The sequence below is a fragment of the Ciconia boyciana genome, chromosome 35 (assembly GCF_034638445.1).
Source record: "Ciconia boyciana chromosome 35, ASM3463844v1, whole genome shotgun sequence".
NCBI classification, from domain to species: Eukaryota; Metazoa; Chordata; class Aves; order Ciconiiformes; family Ciconiidae; genus Ciconia; species Ciconia boyciana.
In genome coordinates this window covers 440,208-463,279 of record NC_132968.1, presented here as the reverse complement: position 1 = coordinate 463,279, position 23,072 = coordinate 440,208, and the positions used below count along the sequence as shown (strand labels likewise).

Sequence of the window (23,072 nt, the reverse complement as noted above, 5' to 3'; positions counted from 1 at the left end):
GTATGGGCCTACTGGAAGCCCTGTAAGCCGAGCATTCTTTGTAAAAACTGAGCTTAGTGCTCCACCTACCAGGAAAAGAGAATATCCAATGACATTACAGCCAGGACAGCCTGTGAAGGTCAATTTGCCATCCATCGGTACTGTGCCTATGACTTTAACTAAACCTCGTGGCCCACTTGCCTGGGAAGCTACTGATAGCAGTGGTGCAAAACACAGAATTAGTTCACGATGGATTTTTCCTTCTTCTTAATGGGGTAACCTGTTCGGACTCTCCCCACCGAAACAAGTCTCTATTTTCTCTTACAGCACCCCACAGGATGGCAGACGGAAATGCTGTGTTCATGTTGCTATTCCAAACCCTAACAATGCTGCTCTTCTTAGCCTGTGGTCAAAGAACCCTAGAATGGCCATGGTCCCAAGCTCGTGTTAAGTACACTGGAAGTATGGGAATACATTCTAGTAAGGGGATTTAAAGCTTTCCACCGTGGTCATGCACGGAACTGAAACATACTTAGAAAATGAATGGAGTTGGGATAAAGATGAAGCTGATGATAAAGTTCCCCTGCTCCGAGGAACAGCAGGGAAAGAAATTAAAATAGGATGCCGGATGATCAATGGGTCTACCCATGAGAAGGCATCTCAGATTTCTGTGTACCACATTACATCAAAACCAATAGCCAAAGATACGAAACTTTGCGCCTTTGAAAAACTGGACTGTTGGTACAATTTTACCTTAGTACAACCTGTTTTTGTAGTCTGCCTCTGGGCTCACCATCGTGTGGGATTATCCTTTAAATTTAAAATAGACATTATTAAGCCTAGCACAACATCCGCCCTGACTGTAAAGGATGAGACAATTCTATCCCCACAGGTTTCTGAAGTTGGACCATATGTGATCAAAAATACAGGCCAACAACAAGTGTTATTTAATCCATCATGGTCTCTTAAACGAGTAGAACTACTGATGCAAATTAATATCTCTGCAATCAAACCGACCTGTTCACCATTCCTAGGTACGTCCTATGCAGGATGGTTAGCATGGTTACATGGGCGAACCCTCACCTCTCCAAGACGAACAAGGAGAGATGTGACCGGTATCATAGGGACAGGATTGGGAGTCTTAAATAGTATCGATGCCGAAGTACTCGTAAACAAACTGAGCACAACAACAAGTGATTTAAACAAATTAGAACACCCATTACGGTCTTCTCTATTAGCATTGGGAACTAACCAATGGCTCTTATCTGATATATTACCTCAGTGGAAAAGAATTATTGTGAAATGGCATTGATTTCTTGAGGGGATTTAAACAGAGATCACTCCTGGTTTCTCTCTTCCTGTTGGTGCACCGCAGGACTGACTCCTCCGGTGCCCACAGCAGAATCCCCTGCTCCCCATTGGGCCCTCAGCCAGCAAGAAAGAGAGTTGCAGCCAGGCAGCTGCATGAAGGTCTTACTGGAAGGAGAGAGAGAGGCTGGCGGGGGTGATTCTGTGAGAAATGGAGCAGGTTTTGCTGAGAGTTGTGTGTCCTAACTCTTCACTGCCTTTTCCTCCTTGGACAGGCCCCCATAGCCAGAGGAAGCAAATGTACAACAGCAGCTCCATAACCAAGTTTCTCCTCCTGGCATTCGCAGACACACGGGAGCTGCAGCTCCTGCACTTCTGGCTCTTCCTGGGCATCTACCTGGCTGCCCTCCTGGGCAACGGCCTCATCATCACCACCGTAGCCTGTGACCACCACCTCCACACCCCCATGTACTTCTTCCTTCTCAACCTCTCTGTCCTCGACCTGGGCTCCATCTCCACCACTGTCCCCAAAGCCATGGCCAATTCCCTGTGGGACACCAGGGCCATCTCCTACCAAGGGTGTGTGGCCCAGGTCTTTTTCTTTTTCTTTTTTATATCAGCTGAGTATTTTCTTCTCACTGTCATGGCCTACGACCGCTACATTGCCATCTGCAAACCCCTGCACTATGAGACCCTCGTGGGCAGCAGAGCTTGTGTCCACATGGCAGCAGCTGCCTGGGGCAGTGGGTTTCTCAATGCCGTGCTGCACACTGCCAATACATTTTCACTACCACTCTGCAAGGGCAATGCCATGGACCAGTTCTTCTGTGAAGTCCCCCAGATCCTCAAGCTGTTCTGCTCAGACACCTACCTCAGGGAAGCTGGACTTCTTGTGGCTAGTGTCTGTTTTGTATTCGGATGTTTTGTGTTCATTGTGGTGTCCTATGCGCAGATCTTGAGCGCCGTGCTGAAGATCCCCTCTGAGCAGGGACGGCACAAAGCCTTTTCTACATGCCTCCCTCACCTGGCCATAGTCTCTCTGTTTATCAGCACTGGCATGGTTGCCTACCTGAAGCCCCCCTCCATCTCCTCCCCATCCCTGGACCTGGTGGTGTCAGTTCTATACTCGGTGGTGCCTGCAGCAGTCAACCCCCTCATCTACAGCATGAGGAACAAGGAGCTCAAGGATGCCCTATGGAAACTGACCCAATGGACATAGCGTCACTGACAACAGCCTGCCTCCCAGCACTTCACATTTCCCGGAGCTTCTCTAAGGCCACCAGTCTGCTTTTTTCCCTGAAAGAAGTCTACTTACATATAATTTTCTAGGTTGTTACTTCTAGTCTTGCAGCTTTACCTGTTGGGTCTCACCCTAGCACCATACTGTGTCAGATGTGACTGCCTAAGAGCAGCTCTTCAATAAAAGGGGATCTCCTGGTTGCAGTGCCTGAAGGTTGGGCTCTTCCTCCCAAGTGGCTGCCACTAAAATGTCCAAGGAATTGGTCTTTTAAAATTCTTTTCTACATATGTTCTCACTGTGTTTGTGGTTTAGCTCACAATACCATTGGGTTCCACTGGACCAGAAGTTCTGGTTTTAAAGGCTTTCTTGTTGGTGTAAGATGGTGCATGAGCTCCCCATTCCCTCCTCAGGCTGTTTCACATATGTCAGGACTCATGGCTTATAGCCGTCTTTATGGAAATGAATTTAGAGCGGTCAGGAGAGGACAAGCGCTCAAGATGTGCCCTGGGTCTGGGAGTGAATGGAGGCACACAAAGTGAAACACCCTCAAACACCCCAAAAGCAAAGCACGAAATCAAGGTATGCACAAAGAAGGACTCTGCAGTGCCATGGGAGTCAGTGTGGACCCAGTGGGCATGGCAAAGGGAGACTGGAGAGATGCAGGAGGTGCTCGAGGAGCCCCAGGGCCAGGACACTCGCCCTGTCCTAGGGAGAGGTGCTGGTGGGGAAGAGCAGGGTGCAAATGCAGTCAGGGGGAGGGCCAACCTACAATATGAATGCAGCAGAGCTAGAGATTGACTGGCCTCTGTTTCCGCTTGCCCTTTTGTCCAGCAGCAGCCCTGGGGCTGGTGGGGAGGCTGACCCCCCTGTCTGACCTCCAGGAGCTGCTGTGCCCTTCAGAGCAGCCGGAGCTGTGGCTGAGTGCCCAGAGTGCTGCAGCCCCCTGTGGTGGGCACTGCCATGGGGCCAGGGAGGTGTGGAGAGCTGGAGCTGGGGCTGGGCTGGAAAAGTCCTGGAAGAGGAAACACCAGTGTAGAGCTAAGCTGTGTGTGTGTGCAGGAGAAGGGCACACAGCAGGGTGCTCACAAGGCAGAGCCAGGTGACAAAATGAAGGAAGCAAGGCACCAAAGGTGCAGAAGAGAGGGGCTCGGTCTGTGCCATGTTCCCTGGACACCCCGGGGAAGCTGCCCTAGGAAAATTGTCCCAGACTGGTCCCACACACCAGCCATTTCCATCTCTGGCCATACACCCCAGCCGTGAGAAGGGACCTTTGCTGTATGGTCACCTCCGTCCTCCTCCGAGGCTTAGAGATACCCAACTCCACAGTCATGATTAATAAAGAGGAAACCAGTTTCCTACTGACACTCTACACACCAAGTCCCAGAGCTCTTGTCACAGCTGCTCTCTCAGCCAAGCCCATTCTCAGACAGATCCAGCTAGAGTAGGTGCTCATGGCCTTGTCTTGACAAATACTGAAACTGTCCAGTGATTCAGATCCCACCAGCTGGCCTGGGTCCTTGCCCCAGTGTTTGACTCTGAGGGATTTCTCAAAACCCCAGCTCTCTCTGCCTCTCCTTGTCCATAACGTGCTCCAGGCCCCAACCATCCTTCTGGCCTCTGCAGGACTTGCTCCAGTCTGTCAGGGTCTGTATTGTGCTGGGAAGCCCCATACTGGGTGCAGCAGTCCTGGCGTGCTCCTGTGGTGGGTTAACGTTGACCAGCAGCCAGACAGCCACCCAGCCGCTTGCTCACTCCCCCAGCTCAACAGGACAAGGGGAGAAAATAAATCAGAAAAGCTCATTGGTCAAGGTGTGTGTGGGTAAAGAGGCCAGAAATGTTGGCACTGTGGTAGGTGTTCAGTTTGGTTTGACCCCAGGCAGCAGCTAAGCACCCACAAAGTTGTTTGCTCACTCTCCCCTACCCCCACCACCCCCAGCAGGACGGGGGAGGGAATTGGAAGTGCAAAAGCAAGAAAACTCATGGGTCAAGACAAAGACATTTTAATAGGTGAAGCAAAAGCTGTGTCTACAAGCAAAGCAAAATGAGGAATTCATGCACTACGTCCCATCGGCAGGCAGATGTTTAGCCATTTCCAGGAAAGCAGGCCTTGGGAAGACAAATGCCTTGATCACAAATATCTCCCCTTTTTCATTCTTCCGTTGAGTTTGGACGTTTTGTTTTTTTTTTTCTGAGCCTGCCATCAGTTGCAATGGAATATCCCTTTGGTCATTCTGGGTCAGCTGTCCCAGCTGTGCCCCTGCCAACTTCTTGTGTCCCCCCAGCCTACTTGCTGCAGGGCCAGAGTGGGAAAAAGAGAAAGCCTTCATGCTCTGCAAGGACTGTGCAGCAATAGCCAAAACACTGTTGCGTTATCAGTGCTGTGTTAGTAACAAATCCAAAGCACATCACCCTGTGGGCTGCTATGAAGAACATTATCTCCATCCCAGCCATTTACAGGTCATACATCAGGGTGAGGAATGAACAATGTCTCGATTAAATGATCTGAGGAAATCAGTGGATCACAGGACCTGGCTCTTCTGGGGGACTCCGTTTCCTCGGTATTCAGTGATCAAGGGAGACACAGGATGCAAACCTTCCAGGAGGTTTCTTGTGCTGTTTGTGGAAACGTTCTTAGCGGAGCTGACAAAGAGTCCCTTCAGTCTTCTGCTCACCTGGACCTGGCACTCCCAAAAGAGGAAGAGCTGGTCAGGCATGTGAATACCAGTGTCAGCCTTGGCTGTGGTGACCATGAAATGCTGGTCTCCCAGAAGGGAGGTGGGGAAGGAGGGTAGCAGAGCACAGAGCCTGGAGTTCAGGGCACGAGAAGTTGGCCTCTGGAGGGCACTGGCAGGTGGGATCCCATGGGGGCAGTGTCAGGGCCCTGAGAGCATCCCTAGGCCTTCATGGACCCGACCAGCCTAACGTGGGGCCTGGACCCACAACTCTGTCCATGGGCCCAGGGGACCATTGAAGCCCAAGCCTGAGCTTCAGCCCCAGCTGGAGCTATGCTGTAGGTGTACTGGTTTCCAGACCAGCCATAGACACAGCCTTGCCTGTCCATGAACCCTGTTGACTGGGGCTTGCAGTCTCACTTCCCAGCTTGGTTCTTTATGGGGTGTACAATGAAGTGACATTGTGGCCCTCCAAGGGCCACACCCCAGGTGATTCACAGAGGCCTAGGGCCTTTCTGTTTCCTTTCTTCCCATCACTTGGTCATGTCTGCGGAGGAGAGGAAGGAAAAGCAGGTGAACTTTCTGGGTGCCAATTGTGGAAAGTGGGCAGCAGAGCCATCACAAGTGAAATGATCAAAAGGCTCTATTAGTTGAAAACTCCTTTCTTGGAGATCCTTTCTTGGAGGCTGAAATCTTCAGCAGGAACCTGGAAGCCCTGAGATCCCTCCACCTCCCTCTCTTTAGTAATTAAGTTGATAGTACCCAAGTCAGAGGCTTTTTTCAATTCTTTTTACAGCCTAAAGCACCCCTGCTCTGGAGATGTGCCAGGAAACTTGCAGAAGAATCATACTCTTCTGCACAAGAAAGTGGATGTTCCCAGGAGTCTCAGGAGGCATGGCATAGTGACAGCTGTGTTCAGGGAGCTGGTCAAATGCCTCATCTCCATTTCTGTAACGGTGCCTTAGATGCCTGGTTCATGTGTAAACTCTCTCTGCAAATGCTGACATTTACTGCGCTACCTGTTCTGAGCCCAGAGCTGGCCCTGCTTGGAGCTGGGCGTTGGAGTTGAGACTTCCTGAGCTCCCTTTTACCCTGAATTGTCCTGTGATGTAGGGACCCTCACCTGCAGCTTAGTGTCTTCTTGGAGGGCACGTTGCAAGGCACAGGCTCATGCAAGGGTTGGTGGGGAAGAGACTGCTGGGGCTCTCTACTCCAGCCTCCAGGCTGGCTGCGACTTTGTGGAGCTGAAACCTGAAGCGCTCCAAAGGTGGAGATCACAGCAACGCTCCTCCTAGGCCCTTATATTTTTCCTAAGGCTCAGCCTAGAGCTCCCAAGAGGCAGTTTGTGGCTGTTGCCTCTGTCATCTCATTGGCCACTGCAGAAGAGACACTCATTGGCTCCATCATCTCTCCAGGTAGCTGTAGGCTCTCATTAGGTTGCCCTGTGCCTCCACTTCAGCAGGCTCTAGCGAGGCCCACTTCCCTCAGACTCTCCTCACACCTCATGCTCTATGTCCCTACCTCCATCTTGCTTGACCTCTCCTGGACCCGCACCTCTTTATTCTCCTTTGGAATTGTGAGACCCACTGGCTCCTATGGCATCTGCTACGGTGCCCAGGCCCTTCTCCGCAGGGAACTCCTTAGCCGGTCAGGTCCCTACCAGTGCTGCTGCATGAGTTGCTGTGCAGCTTGTGGGTTGAGATAAAAACAGTTTAACAGGCAAAAGAAAAAGATAGAACCAAACATAAACCAAAACCAACAGGCAACGCATGGGCAATCACTCACCACCTCTCACAAGCAGACTGATGCCCAGCCAGCCTCCCTTTAACAGACACCTTGAATGACAAAAACCACCTCCTTCTTCCTCTGCCCTGGCTCTTCTTGCTGAGCATGACATCATCTGGTATGGAACATCCCTTTGGTCAGCTGGGGTCAGCTTTCTGGGCTGTGTCCCCCTGCCAACTCCTTGCCCGCTCCCAGCCTACTCACTGGGAGGGAGCAGAGTGTGAAACTGAGAAGACCTTGACACTCTGCAACCACTGCTCAGCAACAGCCAAAACACTGGTGTGTTATCAACGCTGTTTGAGGCACAAATGCAAACACATAGCACCATAGGGGCTGCTACGAAGGAAGTTAACACCATCCCAGCCAGACCCAGTACACTTGAACCTGGGGGCCCAGAAGTGGACACAGGAGTGTCCAGGTGGTCTAACGAGTGATGAGCAGGGGGAGACGATCTCTCCCCTCACACTTTTGGTGAGGCTCTTCTTTATACACTCAAGGATACTGCTGGCTGCCTTTGTTTCCAGGTCGCACTGGGCTGTGTAGATCACTGCTGGGTCGTGTTGTGCTCTCTGTACCCCCGCTCCACCAGGGCCATTTACGCAGAGCTGGTCCCTGGCCAGGCAGTCCCCAGCCCCTGCCACTGCAAGCCGTTAGTCTATCCCAGGTGCAGGATCTGGCCTTTGTTCTTCTTCTAGTTCATGAAGTTCCTGGCAGGACAGTCCTCCTGCCTGTCCGGTTTCTCCTGAATGACAATCTTAAGGCACAGGAATGGTCCTTCCAGTGTAGTGTCATTGATAAATGTGGTGAGAGTTTCCTCCTCTGGGTCATGGATGCACATGTTAAACTGCACAGGGTCCAGCAGAGTCCCTTGTGCTGCCCCACAATGCCCCAGGATGTGCCAGTGGCCTTCAGGTAGGCTATGACCCCTTCACCACTGCTCTCAGCCTCATCGTCCAACTGGTGTTTTACCCAGCTGTTTGTTGACCCGTCCAGGCTCTAATGCCCTAACTTGGGTACAAGAATAATGAGGGAGACCATGCCACAAGCCTTGCTTAAGCTGAGGTGAACAACATCCACTGTTGTCCCCTCACGCACAAATGCAGTTACTTCGTCATGAAGGCAAGCAAGTTGACGAGGCATGATTTACCCTTTGGAAGTCCATGCTGACTGCTTGTGGACACATTCTTCTCTTTCAGTGTCCCAGACATGTCACCCAAGAGGACTCCAGCTGATGGCACACTCCTCACCAAAGTGAGCTTGTACAGCCTGTGGTTCCCTGGGGTGCACTTTTGGCCTCTTTCAAAGGCGGGTGCAACATAGGCTTGTCCTCACTCACAAGAGACCTCTACCAATCCCTTGGCCTTTCCAAAGGCACATTCCACAGAAATATCAATCTTCCCCTATAACTTCCTTACCGCTATTCTGTCTGTTATACATTGTATTTAATTTCTCTCATCTTTCATATACTTTCACCTGCCCTGACACAAAGACCATTTCTAAAGTCATCTTTTCAGATGCAGACTGCCTCGACAAAGGCCCTTGCCATTATTCTCCACTTTACTCCTTCCCTTACTCTTTGTTCATTCGGATACCTCTCACCTATGCTGCTGCTTTGAGCTTTATGGACTATAAGCTTGCCTGTCTTTCAGTAGTGTAGTTGTCCCTTTTTACGAGCCAACTCTTTAATTATGTTTATGTCTCTCTTTTTGTATCTATTGATCTACAACATTTCTCATAAGATTATGCCTTGTAGAAAGTCAGCCTCATGAGAGGCAGTTTGTACTTAGCATATGGTTGAGGAGTGTGTTTTATTGTTCATGAAACTTCATCATATTCCTTCTGTGCCTGTGTGCAGCCGGTTCTCTAAGGAGATCAGGTGGGAGATGGTGCCATGGAGCTGTAACATTCAGCTCCCAGAGGTCAGTGAAGTCTGAGGTAAGGCAAAGTGAAGCGAGTCCCAGGTGGCCAATGACAGAAATGGTGAGGCTGGGGAGGTGAGGAGCAAGGTTGTCCATACAGTGTCAGACCTCAAGGGACTGCTTCTCCTGCCTGTCCAGAATTCCTGAGGAGACACTCTGCATCAATATCAATTGGAGAATGCTGCTATCACCTCTTCTTTAAACTGAATTTAATAAAATACCACGTTAAAAAAAATAGTTTTTATTAGGTGCACTTTGAAATCTTCCTCTTAAACTACCCTATGAAATGTTTCCAATTAGCTGTACAAGTCTTGAAGACGTGAAGAAAAGTACAGGAAGGCAACTAGCTCATTAGGGGTTTCTGTATGAGCCCCATGGTGTATTTGTCCCTGGGTCTGTGAAGCTCAGATACTGAGAGGAGACTGAACAAACCTCTCAAGAAGTCAAAGCCAGAAGAAAAACCTTGAAGCATTGATTGGCCCCACTGAGGGCCATTACTGACAAAGCCTCCCCAAGGACTCGTTAGAGCAGATAACTGGAGGCTCTGATTGCAGGTAGGCAAAGGCAATCTGCAGGGGGCTGTAATGCTGAGAAAAGCCTTGGTTTGTTTTATGAAGCAGCAAGGCCAAGCCCTGACCCCGAGGCCCTGGGAAGGCAGATCTTGTCCCTCACGAGTGGCTCAGGGCTCTTCCTGGGGGCAGGGGGATGTGAGGATGAGCAATGCCAAGTGTCAAAAAACTGTGCAACACTTCCCGGCCTCCCCAAGAAGAGGCGAGGAAGAAACAAAATCCAGAGCCTCCAAAGACTCCTGGTTTCTCCTGGTAGGCCTCGGTAGCAGAGGCAACTGCCATAGCCAAGAGGGCAAAGACCTCGTCCCTGTTGGGCTTACGGGGAGGGTTTGGTGTTCTGCTGAGGGTGTCTAGTTAGTGTGAGGATATTGGCTCACTTTGTGGGTTAGGGTTGTGTGTAGAGCTGGTGAGAGGGCTAGGGTCAAGGCTAGCAGTTTAATGTTTGGGTAAAGGCTGGGAATTTGAGTGAGGAATAGGGTAAGAGTAGGAGTTTATGGTTTGGGGCTTTGGTTTAGAGGTCCAGTTAGAGGTTAGGGATTAGAGTAGTGGATTCGTGTCAGGGTGAAGGGTGCCATTTAGGGGTAGGGTTAGGGCTTAAGGTTACTGGTTAGAAACAGGGTAGATGCCCAACATGAGTGTTTTCACAGTCACTGTCCCATTAGCATCAAAATTACCCGAACACCTCTTTCCCCTTCAAAGTCTTTCCTCTCTGTTGGCCAAACCTCTCTTCCCTCCCCCAAATCTTGTCCCAGCTACCCCTGACCTCCCCAAATCTCTCATCTTGTTGGGGACAGCATTGTAATGGCTTTCAAGACCTCAGAGTACCTGCCTCCCCACTGCTGGCTGGTCAGAAGTGACCTCACAGCCAGCATCCAAGGGGACACAATGTGCTGCTGTGCTGGAGAGGTTCTTGCTCAGCCTGCCCAGCAGTGCTGGAGGCAGGTGATGCCCTCCGCCACCCCTAAGGTACTCTGCCTGCCCTCCAGCTCATGCTCCAGCAGTGCTCCCATATAACTCGAACACATGGGTGCTTCAGCTACCCCAGGGCAGTGGCCACCTCTGTGTGGATCACTGAATCAAGCCCGGAATGTAGATTTTCAGAAAAACTTGTAACTTCAGCATAAAAGAACTCAAGATAATAGCTGAAAAACTCTTTGTTTCCAGCATTGCTAGTTTTTTAATTACTTTTTTTTAAAAAAATTTGTATTAACAGCACCAAGGGTCTGTACTAGCAAGCTGATTATGCCCTCTTGCTCTATGGAAATAGCTTTATGCAGACACTTACCACAGGAAATTTTGTTTATCAATGGTTCAAATTCAGAAACATTGCTCAGAAGAACGACTGTACTTATATTGGCACATTTGATGTCTCTACTTCTGCCTCTCTGTCTTTTCTCCTTCCTCTGCCTATTCTATCTTCAGTGAACTCTCCAAGGGAAGCACTCATTGCATGACAGAGTAACTCAGGTTGGAAGAGACTCGAACATTGTCTTGTCCAACTCTCCCGTTCAAGGCAGGGTGAAGTAGGTGAGGTAGGTAAAAGTCTCCCCCCCACATTGCCATCATCCACAAAGGAGCTGAAGGTGACCTCCATCCCGTCATACAGGGAGATAATAAAGATCTTCAACAGTGTCGGCCCAAGTGCTGGTCACTCAGGGATGTCGCTAGTGACTGGTTGCCAGGAAGACTCCATACCACCGATGACATCTGGACCGGATCGTCCAGATAAACTCCTCTAGCCTCTTCTTGTTGCCTCCTGTTGCCTCCTGTTGCCTCCTGTTGCTTCTTCACCTCCTCCTGTTGTTTCCTCATCCTCCTTTTGCCTCCTGTTGTCTCCTTCTCTGGTGTCCTGTTTCCTCCTTTTGCCACCTCCTCCTCTTTCCTCTTTCTCTTCCTCCTCTTCCTTTTGCCTCTCATCACCTCCTGTTGCCTTCTCCTCCCCTTCTTCTTGTTGCCTCCTGTTGCCTCCTGATGTCTCTTCCTCCTCCTCCTTTTATTGCCTCCTGGTTCCTTCTGTTGTCTTCTTCTCCTGTTGCCTGCTTTTGCCTCCTGTTGCCTCCAGTTGTCTCCTCCTGATTCCTCCGGTTGCCTCTCCCTCAAGTTGCTTCCTGTTTCCTCTTGTTGGCTCTCCCTTCACCTCTCATTGCCTCCTCTTGCCTCTTTCTCCTCCTCCTGTTGCCTAGTCTTGCCTCTTCCTCCTCTCCCTCCTCTTGGTTCCTCTTTCCTCCTCTTGCCTCCTTTTCCTCATCCTGCTGTTGCCTCCATTTCCCTCCTCCTCCTCTTGCCTCCTGTTTATGGCTCCTCTTGTTGCCTCTTACTGTCTTCTGTTGCCTCCTGCTCCATTTGCATCCTCTTCTCTCCTCCTCCTCTTCCTCCTCCTCTTGCCTCCCATTGACTAGTTTCCTCCTCTTGCCTCCTCATCACCTCCTCCTGTTGGTTTCTCTTGCCACTTGTTGTTTCCTCTTTCTCTTGTCTCCTCCTTCTCTTGTTGTCTCCTGTCTTTCTGTTGGCTCATCCTCCTGTTGCCTCCTGTTGCCTCCTCCTACTGTTTCTTCCTGTTGTCTCCTCCTCCTGTTTCCTTCTGTTGCCTCCTCCTCATCATTCTCCTGTTGCCCTTTGTTGCCTCTTCCTCCTCCTCCTGTTCCCTCTTGTTGCCTGCTGGTGTCTCTTGTTCCTCCTCCTCCTTTTGCATCCTGTTGCCTCCTCCACCTCTTGACTCCTCCTCCTCCTTCTCCTGTTTTTTCCTCTTGTCTCCACTTGCCCCCTCCTCCTCTTGCCTCCTCTTGCCCCCTCCTCCACCTGTCACCTCCTGTTTCCTCCTGTTGCCTCCTGCTCCTTTTGCCTCCTCCTGTTCTCTTTGCCTCCTCCTCCTATTCCCTCGTGTGGACTCCTGTTTCCTCCTCCTCTTCCTCTTGCCTCTGGTTCTCTGTTGTTGCCTTTTCCTCCTACTCATGTTGGCTCCTGTTTCTTCTGTTACCTCCTGTGGCTTCTTCCTCCTCCTCCTCATTTTGGCTCCTGTTTCTTCCTCTTGCATCCTATTCCTTTTTCTCCTCCTCCTCTTGCCTCCTGTTACTCCTTGTGTCCTCCTTTTCCTCCTCTTTCTCCTTCTCCTGTTTCCTTCTCTTGCATCCTCCTCCTCCTGTTGCATCCTGATCTCCTGTGTCCTCCTCCTCCTGTTCTCTCCTGTTGCCCTTTCTTGCCTCCTGTTGCCTCCTGTTTCCTCCTCTTATTGCTGCCTCTGGTTGCCCCCTCCTCCACTTGCCTCCTGTTGCCTCCTGTTGCTTCATCCGCCTCCTGTTGTCTCCCGTTGCATCCTGTTGCCACCTCCTCCTTTTCCTCCTCTTCATGTTCACTCTTCCTGCCTCCTGTTGCCTCCTCACCCTCCTCCTTCTTCTTCCTCCTCCTCCTCTTCCTCCTCCTGCTCTTCCTTCTCTTACCTCATTCTCCTCCCCTTGTTGCCTCCTCCTCCTGTGCCTTCTCTTCCTCCTCCTCTTCCTGTTGCCTCCCATTGCCTCCCATTGCCTCCTCCTCCTCCTCCTCCTGTTGCCTTCTCCTCTTCCTCCTCCTCCTCCTCTTCTATCTCGGATTGCTTATGTTCCTCGTCTTCCTCTTCCAGTTTCCTCTTTCTCCTTTTCCTCCTCCTCTTGTCTCTTGTTGCCTCCCGTTGCCTCCTGTTGCCTTCACTTTCTCCCCCTTCTCCTCCTGTTGCCTCCTCCTCCTGTTCTATCTCGGATTGCTTATGTTCTTCCTCTTCATCTTCCTGTTTCCTCTTCCTCCTCTTCCTCCTCCTCTTGTCTCTTGTTGCCTCCTCTTGCTTCCTGTTCCATCCTCTTCCTTTTGCCTGTTCTCATCATCCTCCTGTTATCTCCTGTTGCCTTCTTCTCCTCCTCCTCTTTCTCCTCTTCCTGTTGCATGCTGTTTCCTCCTGTTTCCTCCTGTTGCCTCCCCCCTTTCCTGTTGCCACCTCTTGCCTCCTCTGGATGTTACCTCGTGTTGCTTCCTGTTGCCTCCACTTGACTCCTGTTGCCTCTCCCTCTTGTTGCCTCCTGTTCCTTCTCCTCATTTTCCTCCTGTTAACTCCTGTTGCCTCCTGTTCCTGATGATGCCTTTATGTCCTCCTCCTCCTCCTATTGCCTCCTGTTGTCTTTTTTTTCCTCCTCCTGCTCTTCTTCCTCTTCCTCCTGTTGCCTCCTCTTTCTCTTGCCTTCTTCTCTTTCTCTTCCTTCTCCTCCTGTTACATCCTCCTCATTTTCTTCCTCTTCCTGTTTCCTTCTCCTCCTCTTCGTATTGTTTCCTTCTCCTGTCCTCTTCCTTTTGCCTTCTCTTCCTGTTGCTTACTTCACCTTCTTCTCCTTCCGTTTTCCTCTTCCTTCTCCTATTCATGTTACTGATGTTACTCCTCCTCCTCCTTTTCCTCTTTCTTAGAGTCTTCCTCCTCCTCTTCTGGTTGTTTATGGTTTTTCTATCTTTGTTCCTCCTCCTCTTCTTTTTCTTTCTTCTTTTTTTTTTTTTTTCCCCTCTCCATTCTTCTCTTTTTTGTCCTCCTCCTTCATTTTCTTCCTGGTCCTGTTCCTGCTTTTTACTCCTCTTCCTTCTGTTTATACTTCTGCTGTCACTGTTCTTGTTCATCCACCTCCTTCTTCTCCTTTTACTCCTCCTTTTAATCCTTCTCAACTTTATCTGCATTGCTCTTTTTCTTCTCCTCCTGTTCTTCTTTTTAATCCTGCCACGATTTCTCCTTTTCTTCCTTCTGATCACCCTCCTCTTCCACCATCTGTTTTTCCTCCTTCTCCTCCTGTTCCTCTTGTTTGTGGTTTTCTTCTTCCTCCTCTTCCTCTTCCTGTTTCTCTTTCTCCTCCTGCTTCTCACTCTCAACCTCCTCTGTTGTTCATCATGTTGCTACTCATCCTCTTCTCTTTCTCCTCCACTACTTTTTTCTCATTCTCTACCATCTCTCTCTTTTTTTTTGTTTGTTTTGTTTTGTTTTTTATCGTCCCTTTTGGTTTTCCTCCAATTGTTCCTCCACCTCCTCCTCCTCTTCCTGTTCTTGTTCCTCAGAATCACAGAATGGATGAGGTTGCAATGGACCTCTGGAGTTCATCTATTCCAAGCTCCATGCTCAAGCAGGGCCACCTAGAGCTGGTTTTCCAGGACCATGTCCAGACAGCTTTGGAATCTCTCTAAGGGATGGAGACCCCTCAACTTCCCTGGCCAACCTGTGCCAGTGCTTAGTCACCCTCACAGTGAAAAAGTGTTTCCTGATGTTCAAAGGGTACCTCCTGTGTTTCAGTTTGTGCCCATTGTCTCTTTTCCTGTCACTGGGCACCACTGAAAGGAGGCTGCATCGTCTTTGCCACCCTCCTTTCAGGTATTTATAGACATTATTAAGATCCCCTCTGAGCCTTCTCTTCTCCAGGCTAAACCGTCTCAGCTCTCTCAGCCTTTTCTCATAGGTGAGATGCTTCAGTCCCATCATCAACTTTGTGGCCCTTTGCTGGACTCTCTACATTATGCCCATGCCTCTCTTGTACTGCAGAACCCAGAACTGGACACAGCACTCCAGGTGTGGACAGGACACAGCACTCCCTTGACCTGCTGGCAGTAATTTGCCTGATGCAGCCCAGGATACCATTCACCTTTTTTGCAGCAAGGACACGGTGCTGGTTGATAGTCAACCTGCTGCCCACCAGGACCCCCAGGGCCTATTCTAGTGAGCTGCTTTCCAGCTGGGTGGCCCCCAGCATATTGGAGTGCATGGCGTTTTCCCTCCCTGGGGCAGGGCATATCACTTGTCCTTGTCAAACTTCATGAGGTCCCTGCCAGCCCATTTCTCCAGCCTGTCAAGGTCCCTCTGGATGGCAGCATGACCATCTGCCATATTAGCCACTCTGCCCAGCTTGGTGTCATCTGCAAACTTGCCGAGGTACACGCTTCCTCATCATCCAGATCATTAGTGAAAATGTTAAACAGGACTGGACCCTCCTTTGCGGGTCCCTGGGGCACACCTCTAGGTACTGGCCTCCAGCTTGACTTTGCAATGCTGCTCACCAACCTCTGGGCCCAGCTACTCAGCTAGTTTCAGGTCCGGCCCACTGTCTGCACATCCAGCCAGTACATCAACAGCTTCTCTATGAGGATCTTATGGGAGACTGTGTCAAAGATCTTACGGAAGTCCAGGTGGACAATAGCCCCTGCTCTCCCCTCATCTACCAGGCCAGTCATTTTGGCGTAGAAGTTTATCAAGTTGGTCAACCATGACTTCCCCTCGGTGAATGCGTGCTGTCTCCTCCTGATGATTTGTTGTCGTTCATGTGCCTGGAAATGTTTTCTCCATCTTTCTCCAGTGATAGCTGCTCCATCACTGTCCCAGGGATCGAGCTGAGGCTGACCGACCTGTAGTTCCCTGGGTCCTCCTTCTTGCCTGTCTTGAAGACAGGAGTACCATGTGCTTTAGTGCATGCTTCGGGCACTTCTTCCACTACAATGGATCCAAGATTATCAAGAGTAGCCTCACAATGACATCAGACAGTTTCCTCTGCACTTGTGGGTGCATGCCATCAGGGCCCATGGACTTACCTATGTCCAGTTTGCTGAAGTATTCCCTGACCTGATCCTTTTCCACCAAAGGCAGGTCTTCCTTGCTCCAGAATTCCCCCTGGTCTCTGGGACCTGGCATTCCTGAAGGCCACTCTTGCTAGGAAAGACTGAGGCAAAGGCGGCCTTCAGTGTCTCAGCCTTTTCCATGTCCTGTGTAACCAGGCCCCCCGTCTCGTTGAGCAATGGGCCCACATTTTCCCTAGCCTGCCTTTTGTCTCCCGGGTACTTACAGAAGCCCTTTGTGCTGTCTTTGACATCCCTGGCCAGATTTCATTCCATTTGGGCTTTAGCTTTCCTAAGGTCATCCCATGATGCTCGGACAAGGTTTCTGTATTTCTCCTAGGTTACCTGTCTTTGTTTCCACGGTCTGTAAGCTTCCTCTTTGTATCAGAGTTTGGCCAGGAGCTCCTTGTTCATCCACACAGGCCTCCTGGCATTTTTGTTTCACTTTGTATTCATTGGGATGGAGCTCTCTTGTGCTTGGAGGAGGTGATCCTTGAATATTAACCAGTTTTCATGGCCCCAGCCCCTTCCCTCTGGGGCCTTATCCCACGGGACTCTTCCAAGCAGATCTTTGAAGAGGCCAAAGTCTACTCCCCTGAAGTCCAGGGTTGTGAGCTTGCTGTTCACCCTTCTGTCTGCCTTTGGGAACCTGAACTCCGCCATCTCATGGCCACTGCAGCCAAGGCTTTCTTTCCACCTTCACATCCCCAATGAGCCCTTCCTTGTGGGTGAAGAGGAGATCCAGCAGAGCACCTCTCCTCATTGGCTCCTCTCTCTCTTGGATGAGGAGGTTATCAACAGGGCACTGCAGGAACCTCCTGGACTGCTTAAGTCCTGCTGTGTTGTCCCTCCAGCAGATATCGGGGTGGTTGAAATCCCCCAGGAGGAACAGGGCCTGCAAACGTGAGGCTGTTCCTATCTGTCGGCAGAGGGCCTGGTCCACTTATTCTTCCTGGTCAGGTAGCCTATAGCAGACACCCACTATAGCGTCAGCCTTACCTTTCCTCTCTTTAGTCCTCACCCATAAGCTCTCCATCGGCTGCCTCTGCACCCCCAGGCAGAGCTCCATGCACTTCAGCTGCTCTCTCACATGAAGGGCAACTCTGCCCCCTCCCCTTCCCATCTTCTCCTTCCTAGAGAGCCCTTATCCCTCCTTTGCAACATTCCAGTCATGGGAGCCACCCCGCCAGGATCGTAACCCTGCCACTGCACACAGATGCATAACTCCTCATGTTTATTCTCCGTACTGTCTGCATTAGCGTGCAAGCACTTTAGAGAGGCACGCCAGCATGTTGAGCTCCCAGAGAGGGTTTGGGGGATTTCCCCATCACGGTGCTTTGTAGGCAGCTCCTGGTCACTACAGCCAAGGCTGACACTGGTTTTCACGTCCCTGATCAGCGCTCCCTCTTTTGCAAAGACCAGACTGAAGTGAGCATCACCTTTGGTTGCCTACCTGGCATCTGCGCAAAGAGGTTTTACCAAGAGACCCCAGACACCTGCTGGACAGCATGCATCCTGCTTTGCTTCCCTTCCAGTGAATGTCAGGGTCATTCAATTCCCTAGTAAGACCTGAGGTCATGGATCTGGAGACTTCCTTGGGTTGCTTAAACAAGGCTTTGTCCAATTCCTTACCTTGATTGCAGTTTCTTTGTCTCCCACCATGATATCACACTAGCAGGTCTCTTCTCTGACCCTCACCCACAAGGGCTCACCCAACCTATTCCACATCCCATAGAGAAGCTCCATACGTATGACAAGCTCCTGCACACATAGGACATTCCCCTCCTGATCATTCCAGCCTGTCTCTCCTGAGAAGCCCGTATGTACCATTGCAGCACCGCTAGCAGTGTGAGCTGTCCCACCACTCCTTGCCATTTCTTCCATTGAATTCAAAACTATGATAGCACAGGGGACTCCAACTCCTCCTCTCTGTGACCCAGGCTGAGGGCATTGGTGCACGCTTGGGCCGCATCACCTCAGCTATGGAACTGGGGACAAGCTTAGACAAGGCCAACACAGGACCAAGTGCCTAAGACCCCATGTGTGAAAATGCTTTGCTTGAGGCAGAGCCATGCTGGAGTGGATGGCAGATGGCAAAGTAATGGCACAGCAAGAGGAGATGCTGTATCCCCAAGGCCAGAGAGAAACTGGCCAGGGCTCTGCAGCCCTGGCAGGAGAGGGCTTTGCTGTCTGTGGGGTCTCTGCAGCCCCTGAGGAGGGCCTGTGGTGGATGTGAAGCTGATCTCAAGGAAGGACAGATGCTGCTGAAAATGTCCTTGAGTGTGGACATCCTGTGCTCCAGGAACACTGTGACAATCCTTGGACTGTTCCTTGATTGTATCATCAAGAGGGTGAGTAAAGGACAGTTGAAAGAAGAACCAGCAGAGTTGAAGAGCAGGCAAACGAGTGGAGATCCTGATGTGATGTCCTTCCTGTTCCTGAACTGCCCTGCATCTTCTGGATGGAGGTGGGTCAGACCTTGCCTTACTACAGTGCCAAGAGAGTGGCTGAACAAAAGAACTTGACTCTGTCTCAGATGCCATCTGCGGTGCCAGTCACCCGCCCTCTCTGGACAGGGATGCCTCTCCTGTAGGTCCTGTGCTGTCCTGACCAGCCACATGCAGTTGTGCTGTGCAGCCCTGGCATCTTATGTAGCACTACAGGCCTGTGTTCGGCCATTGAGTAGCTGCCTTGGATTTAGTCAGGCACTGTAGGGATGTCCATGAGACAACTGCAATTACAGTCGATGGCAATCTAGTATATACAGCTGATGGAGAAATAAAAGTTTTAAAAGGGACTGAGATATCCCGATGGCACATGAGTCCATTTGACCAGCTGACTACCTTGATAGGCTGTCCTGACCATCATGAGTAGGGAAAAGCTCAGTTTTCCTAAATGTGGGCATCTGGTGCTGGCCAAAGGAATCCCCCACCAGCCTCCAAGGTGATGCCCCCAGATGCTGTTCCTTCTCTATGAACCGCTCCGTTAGAGTTTGCCATTACCTGCACTTATCTTGGACCACCTCTGACACTTCCAGTGTCACCAGGTGTACGCATCTGAGAAGCTCACTCCTGGCCTCCATCTCCATTGATTTGCATGGCAGCCGAGACAAGTAGCTCACATGCAGATGCCTATTTTCTAAAATCATAGAAATGCACACATGAACTGAGGAAGAGGAATCCCATCTGCTGAAGGTTTGTGGCAGGCATGGGAGAGAGCTGAGGCCCTTTCTAGCCCCAGGACTACAGACCCCGGATGAGATGCCTCGACTGGCTTAGCTGAAACCTTTCCTCACCAGGGTGAAGGAGATTCCTCTCTGCCACTGTCTGCGTATGCTGCAAATGATGGAACATGGAAAGGTGAGTCTCATGCCCAGCTCTTTTCCTGATAGGAGAAAGGCCCCTGCTGGAAAGAAGCGTCTCTCCCAGCTGGGAGAGGGAATGAGAACATCAGTGATTCCTTCAGCTTGTTCCACAGTAGGTGCCCCTGGAGCCCCAGCCACAAATCAAGGGAGCCCGGAGGGGGCAGAGAAAGTGGTGCCTTGGGCTGGTCCTCTGCTGCTGAGCTGGGCCAGGCTCCTGGCACAGAGGGAGCTCATGGCAAGTGGGCAGAGCTGCAGAGAGACAGCTCTGCCCAGGAGCAGCAGCTCTACAAAGCACAGCAGGGCTGAGGGCACTGCCTGCAGACACCGAGGGGAGAGGAGCAGGGCAGAGAGAGCTTAAAGGCAGTCTGGGCTGTGAGGAAAGTTGAGAGCTTGCTGGGGGAGAAATCTTCACAGCCCTGTACGTGGTAAGTACCTGCATGAAAGGCAATGTATCTGCAGTTTGTGGAAGGATCTCTAAAAGCTGGCACAGCCCACAGTCAGGAGGACTTCCACAGTTTCTCTAGTGTAGAGGAGGACATGCTGCACAGCAGGGCTTCCCTGCTGCGCCATCAGAGGGACAGGGCATGACAGCTGCCTTCTCCCAGGGACAGCTGCAGGGCTGTGAATGTGTGTGTGTGCAGCCCAGGGTGCCCAGGGCTGTCCTTCAGAGCAGGGTTCCTGCAACCCTGGGGGCTGTGCACTGGGGCAGGGACTCTGCTGCCTCCTAGGGCCAGCACTCAGCCTTCCTGGGAGATCCCAACAGTGTTGCAGGGAGAAGCTGTGGGTGGAAGGAGCAGCCCCCGTCAGAGCACGGTCCCTCTGCTGTCGAGACGGTGCTGCGTAGGTCAGGGCTGCTCACAGCTCCACATCACCCTCAGGACTCTTCAAGACAGACATCAAGGCAGGGGTTACCTGAACAGAAAGGTGTCTGCCCTTTGAGTTTTCTCCTCTTGGTTGGCTGAGTGGGCAGTGGGACATTTTGCAGGGGAGTTTTCAACTGGAAGGTAAAAGCAGGCATTACTGTAAAGTTAAGGAACTTTCCTGAATCTGTGTTTTCAGTTTCCAACTCTGGAGGCTACAGATAGCACCAGCATCACCTTTCAAGTTTCATCAGGGTTTTTCACCTGCTTTTTTAGTCCTTGCACTTCTGGAGAAGCTGCAGGGAAGAGATGGGAGCACAGGGGCTGGAGTGGGTTCTGTGAGCACCGACAGGGGGGAGACATGCGGACAAAGAGCTCCCAGCAGGGACTGCTCCAGGCAGCAGAGACATGGGCAGGGAGGGAGGGAACTGCTAACGGGAACCCTGTTGCAGGGGAGCTATGGGCACCTCCTGGCCACCCCCTGCAGCACAGATGCCTTCCCTGAGCAAACCCCCTCACCTCTCTTCTGTCACTCAGCACAGCTCTTGGCCCTCACTGCTGTGGGGTCTAGGGTGGGAGTCTCCTCCATGCCCACTTGACCAGCAGAAGAGGTGACAGGCATCTCTCCTGCCACATGCCCATTTCCCACTGACGGTCAATTGGGCTGAGGGATACTGTCCTGCATTATCACCATCTGGGAGGTATTGTGCAGAGTTGCGGAAAGGGAAGATCTTTCCTGAGTGCCAGTCTGTCTCTCTCCTTGCCTCTCCTGGCTGCTCTTGGCATTGCTTTCAGGCTCTGATCTTGGGTCCTCCCATGCAGGTGTGTCCATGGGAACACGTGTCCCAGCTTTCCTCTAGCCTGTGGGGCTGCGGACAATGCAGCCAGTGGAGCTAGGGAATGAGCTGACTCTCCCTTAATCAGATGCCATGGTCAGGACATTTCTCTATCTCCTTGGGCTGTCCTTCCAAGCTGTGAGCTGCCCTCTAGAATGCAAATCTTTCTCATAGCATCTTTGGGTTAATTGAAAGACTCATGGGGAAGCGCAGAGGTTCTACAATGGAGGAAATGCTGTTGGGTCGGTGAAATGGGCAGGAAAGTGTATCCTAGGCTCAAGTGGGGTGCTGATATCTTGAGAAAGGTTAAGACATTTGGCTGTCTGCAGTGGATCATTCTGCTCTCAGCAGTGCCTGCTTTTTTTCAGGGTAACATGGGAGTGTGATCCTCCTCCATCTCAGAAAGGTGCAATCCCAGAGAACCTGAGAACAAAAGACAGAGACAGACCAACTCCCCTCACTCTGCACTAAGGCACAGACAATGCTCTTGCCTCGCAGGGCTCACTCTGTTCTCCCTGAGTACGGCAGAAATGCTGAGGGTTTCTGACTTCCAAGAACATTCCACAGGTGAGATGGAGGAATGCTTTAAAAATAACCTCTCCAACTGCCTTCCGTCATACCCATTCCTTAGCACTGGGAGTGCAGATAACGACAAGCCCTTCTGTGTTAGGAGTAGTTTAACCTGAAAAATTTCAAACACCAGGATTGGCCCCTGGCCCCACTCTTCCCATGAACGCACTGCTGCAGAGCAGGGCTGACTCCTCGGCATCCAGTGGGCAAAGGCCCTGCTCCCCACGGCACACTCAGCTGGCACCAACCAGAGCTCAAGCCAGAGAGCTGCAGGTCTCCTAGAAAATGGAAAGGGTGGGTGTGTGTAGCTGGGAGGGGTCCAAGAAAAATGGCTGTGATTTTGCTCTGAGAAGTCTACTCTAACTTGTCACTGTCTTTTCCTCCTTAGACAGTGCCCCGTGCCCAGAGAAAGCTAATGTCCAATGCCAGCTCCATCACAGAGTTCCTCCTCCTGGCATTGGCAGAAACATGGGAGCTGCAGCTCTTGCACTTCTGGCTCTTCCTGGGCATCTACCTGGCTGCCCTCCTGGGCAACAGCCTCATCATCACCACTGCAGCCTGCGACCACCACCTCCACACCCCCATGTACTTCTTCCTCCTCAACCTCTCCCTCCTTGACCTGGGCTCCATCTCCACCACTGTCCCCAAAGCCATGGCCAATTCCCTGTGGGACACCAGGGCTATCTCCTACACAGGATGTGCTGTACAGGTCTTTTTCTTTCTGTTCTTGATGGTAGGGGAGTATTGTCTTCTCACTCTCATGGCCTATGACCGCTACATTGCCATCTGCAAACCCTTGCACTATGAGACCCTCGTGGGCAGCAGAGCTTGTGTCCACATGGCAGCAGCTGCCTGGGGCAGTGGGTTTCTCTATGCTGTGCTGCACACTGCCAATACATTTTCAATACCACTCTGCCAAGGCAATGAGGTGAACCAGTTCTTCTGTGAAATCCCCCAGATCCTCAAGATCTCCTGCTCGCACTCCTACCTCAGGAAAACTGGACTTCTTCTGTTTGGTTTTTCTTGAGCTTCAGGCTGTTTTGCTTTCATTGCGCTGTCTTATGTGCAGACCTTCAGGTCCATGCTGAGGATCCCATCTAAGCATGGACGGCACAAAGCGTTTTCCATGTGCCTTCCTCACATGGCCGTGGTCTCCCTGTTTTTGATCACTGCCATGTTTGCCTACCTGAAGCCCCCCTCCATCTTGTCATCAGCTCTGGACCTGTTGGTGGCAGTTCTGTACTCAGTGCTACCTCCAGCAGTGAACCCCCTCATCTACAGCATGAGGAACAAGGAGCTCAAAGACGCTCTGAAGAAATTGATTCAATTAATTTTTGGTCAGCAGCAATAAGCTACACCTGTCTCTTCAC

The 23,072-nt window shown here is 51.2% G+C and overlaps 1 protein-coding gene and 1 pseudogene across 1 annotated transcript; both read left to right on the top strand.

Annotated features, from left to right (window-relative positions):
• Positions 1-1,585: 1,585 nt before the first annotated feature.
• Positions 1,586-2,506, top strand: LOC140645607 (olfactory receptor 14A16-like). Its single transcript, XM_072849062.1, has one exon. It carries the CDS (start codon positions 1,586-1,588, stop codon positions 2,504-2,506), a length of 921 nt encoding a protein of 306 aa, XP_072705163.1.
• A 19,611-nt stretch (positions 2,507-22,117) lies between these two features.
• LOC140645584 (olfactory receptor 14C36-like) lies at positions 22,118-23,053 on the top strand (annotated as a pseudogene).
• Positions 23,054-23,072: the final 19 nt, after the last annotated feature.

What these genes read in the sequence shown, in the direction of transcription:
- LOC140645607 (XM_072849062.1), top strand. Translation starts at nt 1,586, where the DNA reads ATGTACAACAGCAGCTCCATAACCAAGTTTCTCCTCCTGGCATTCGCA.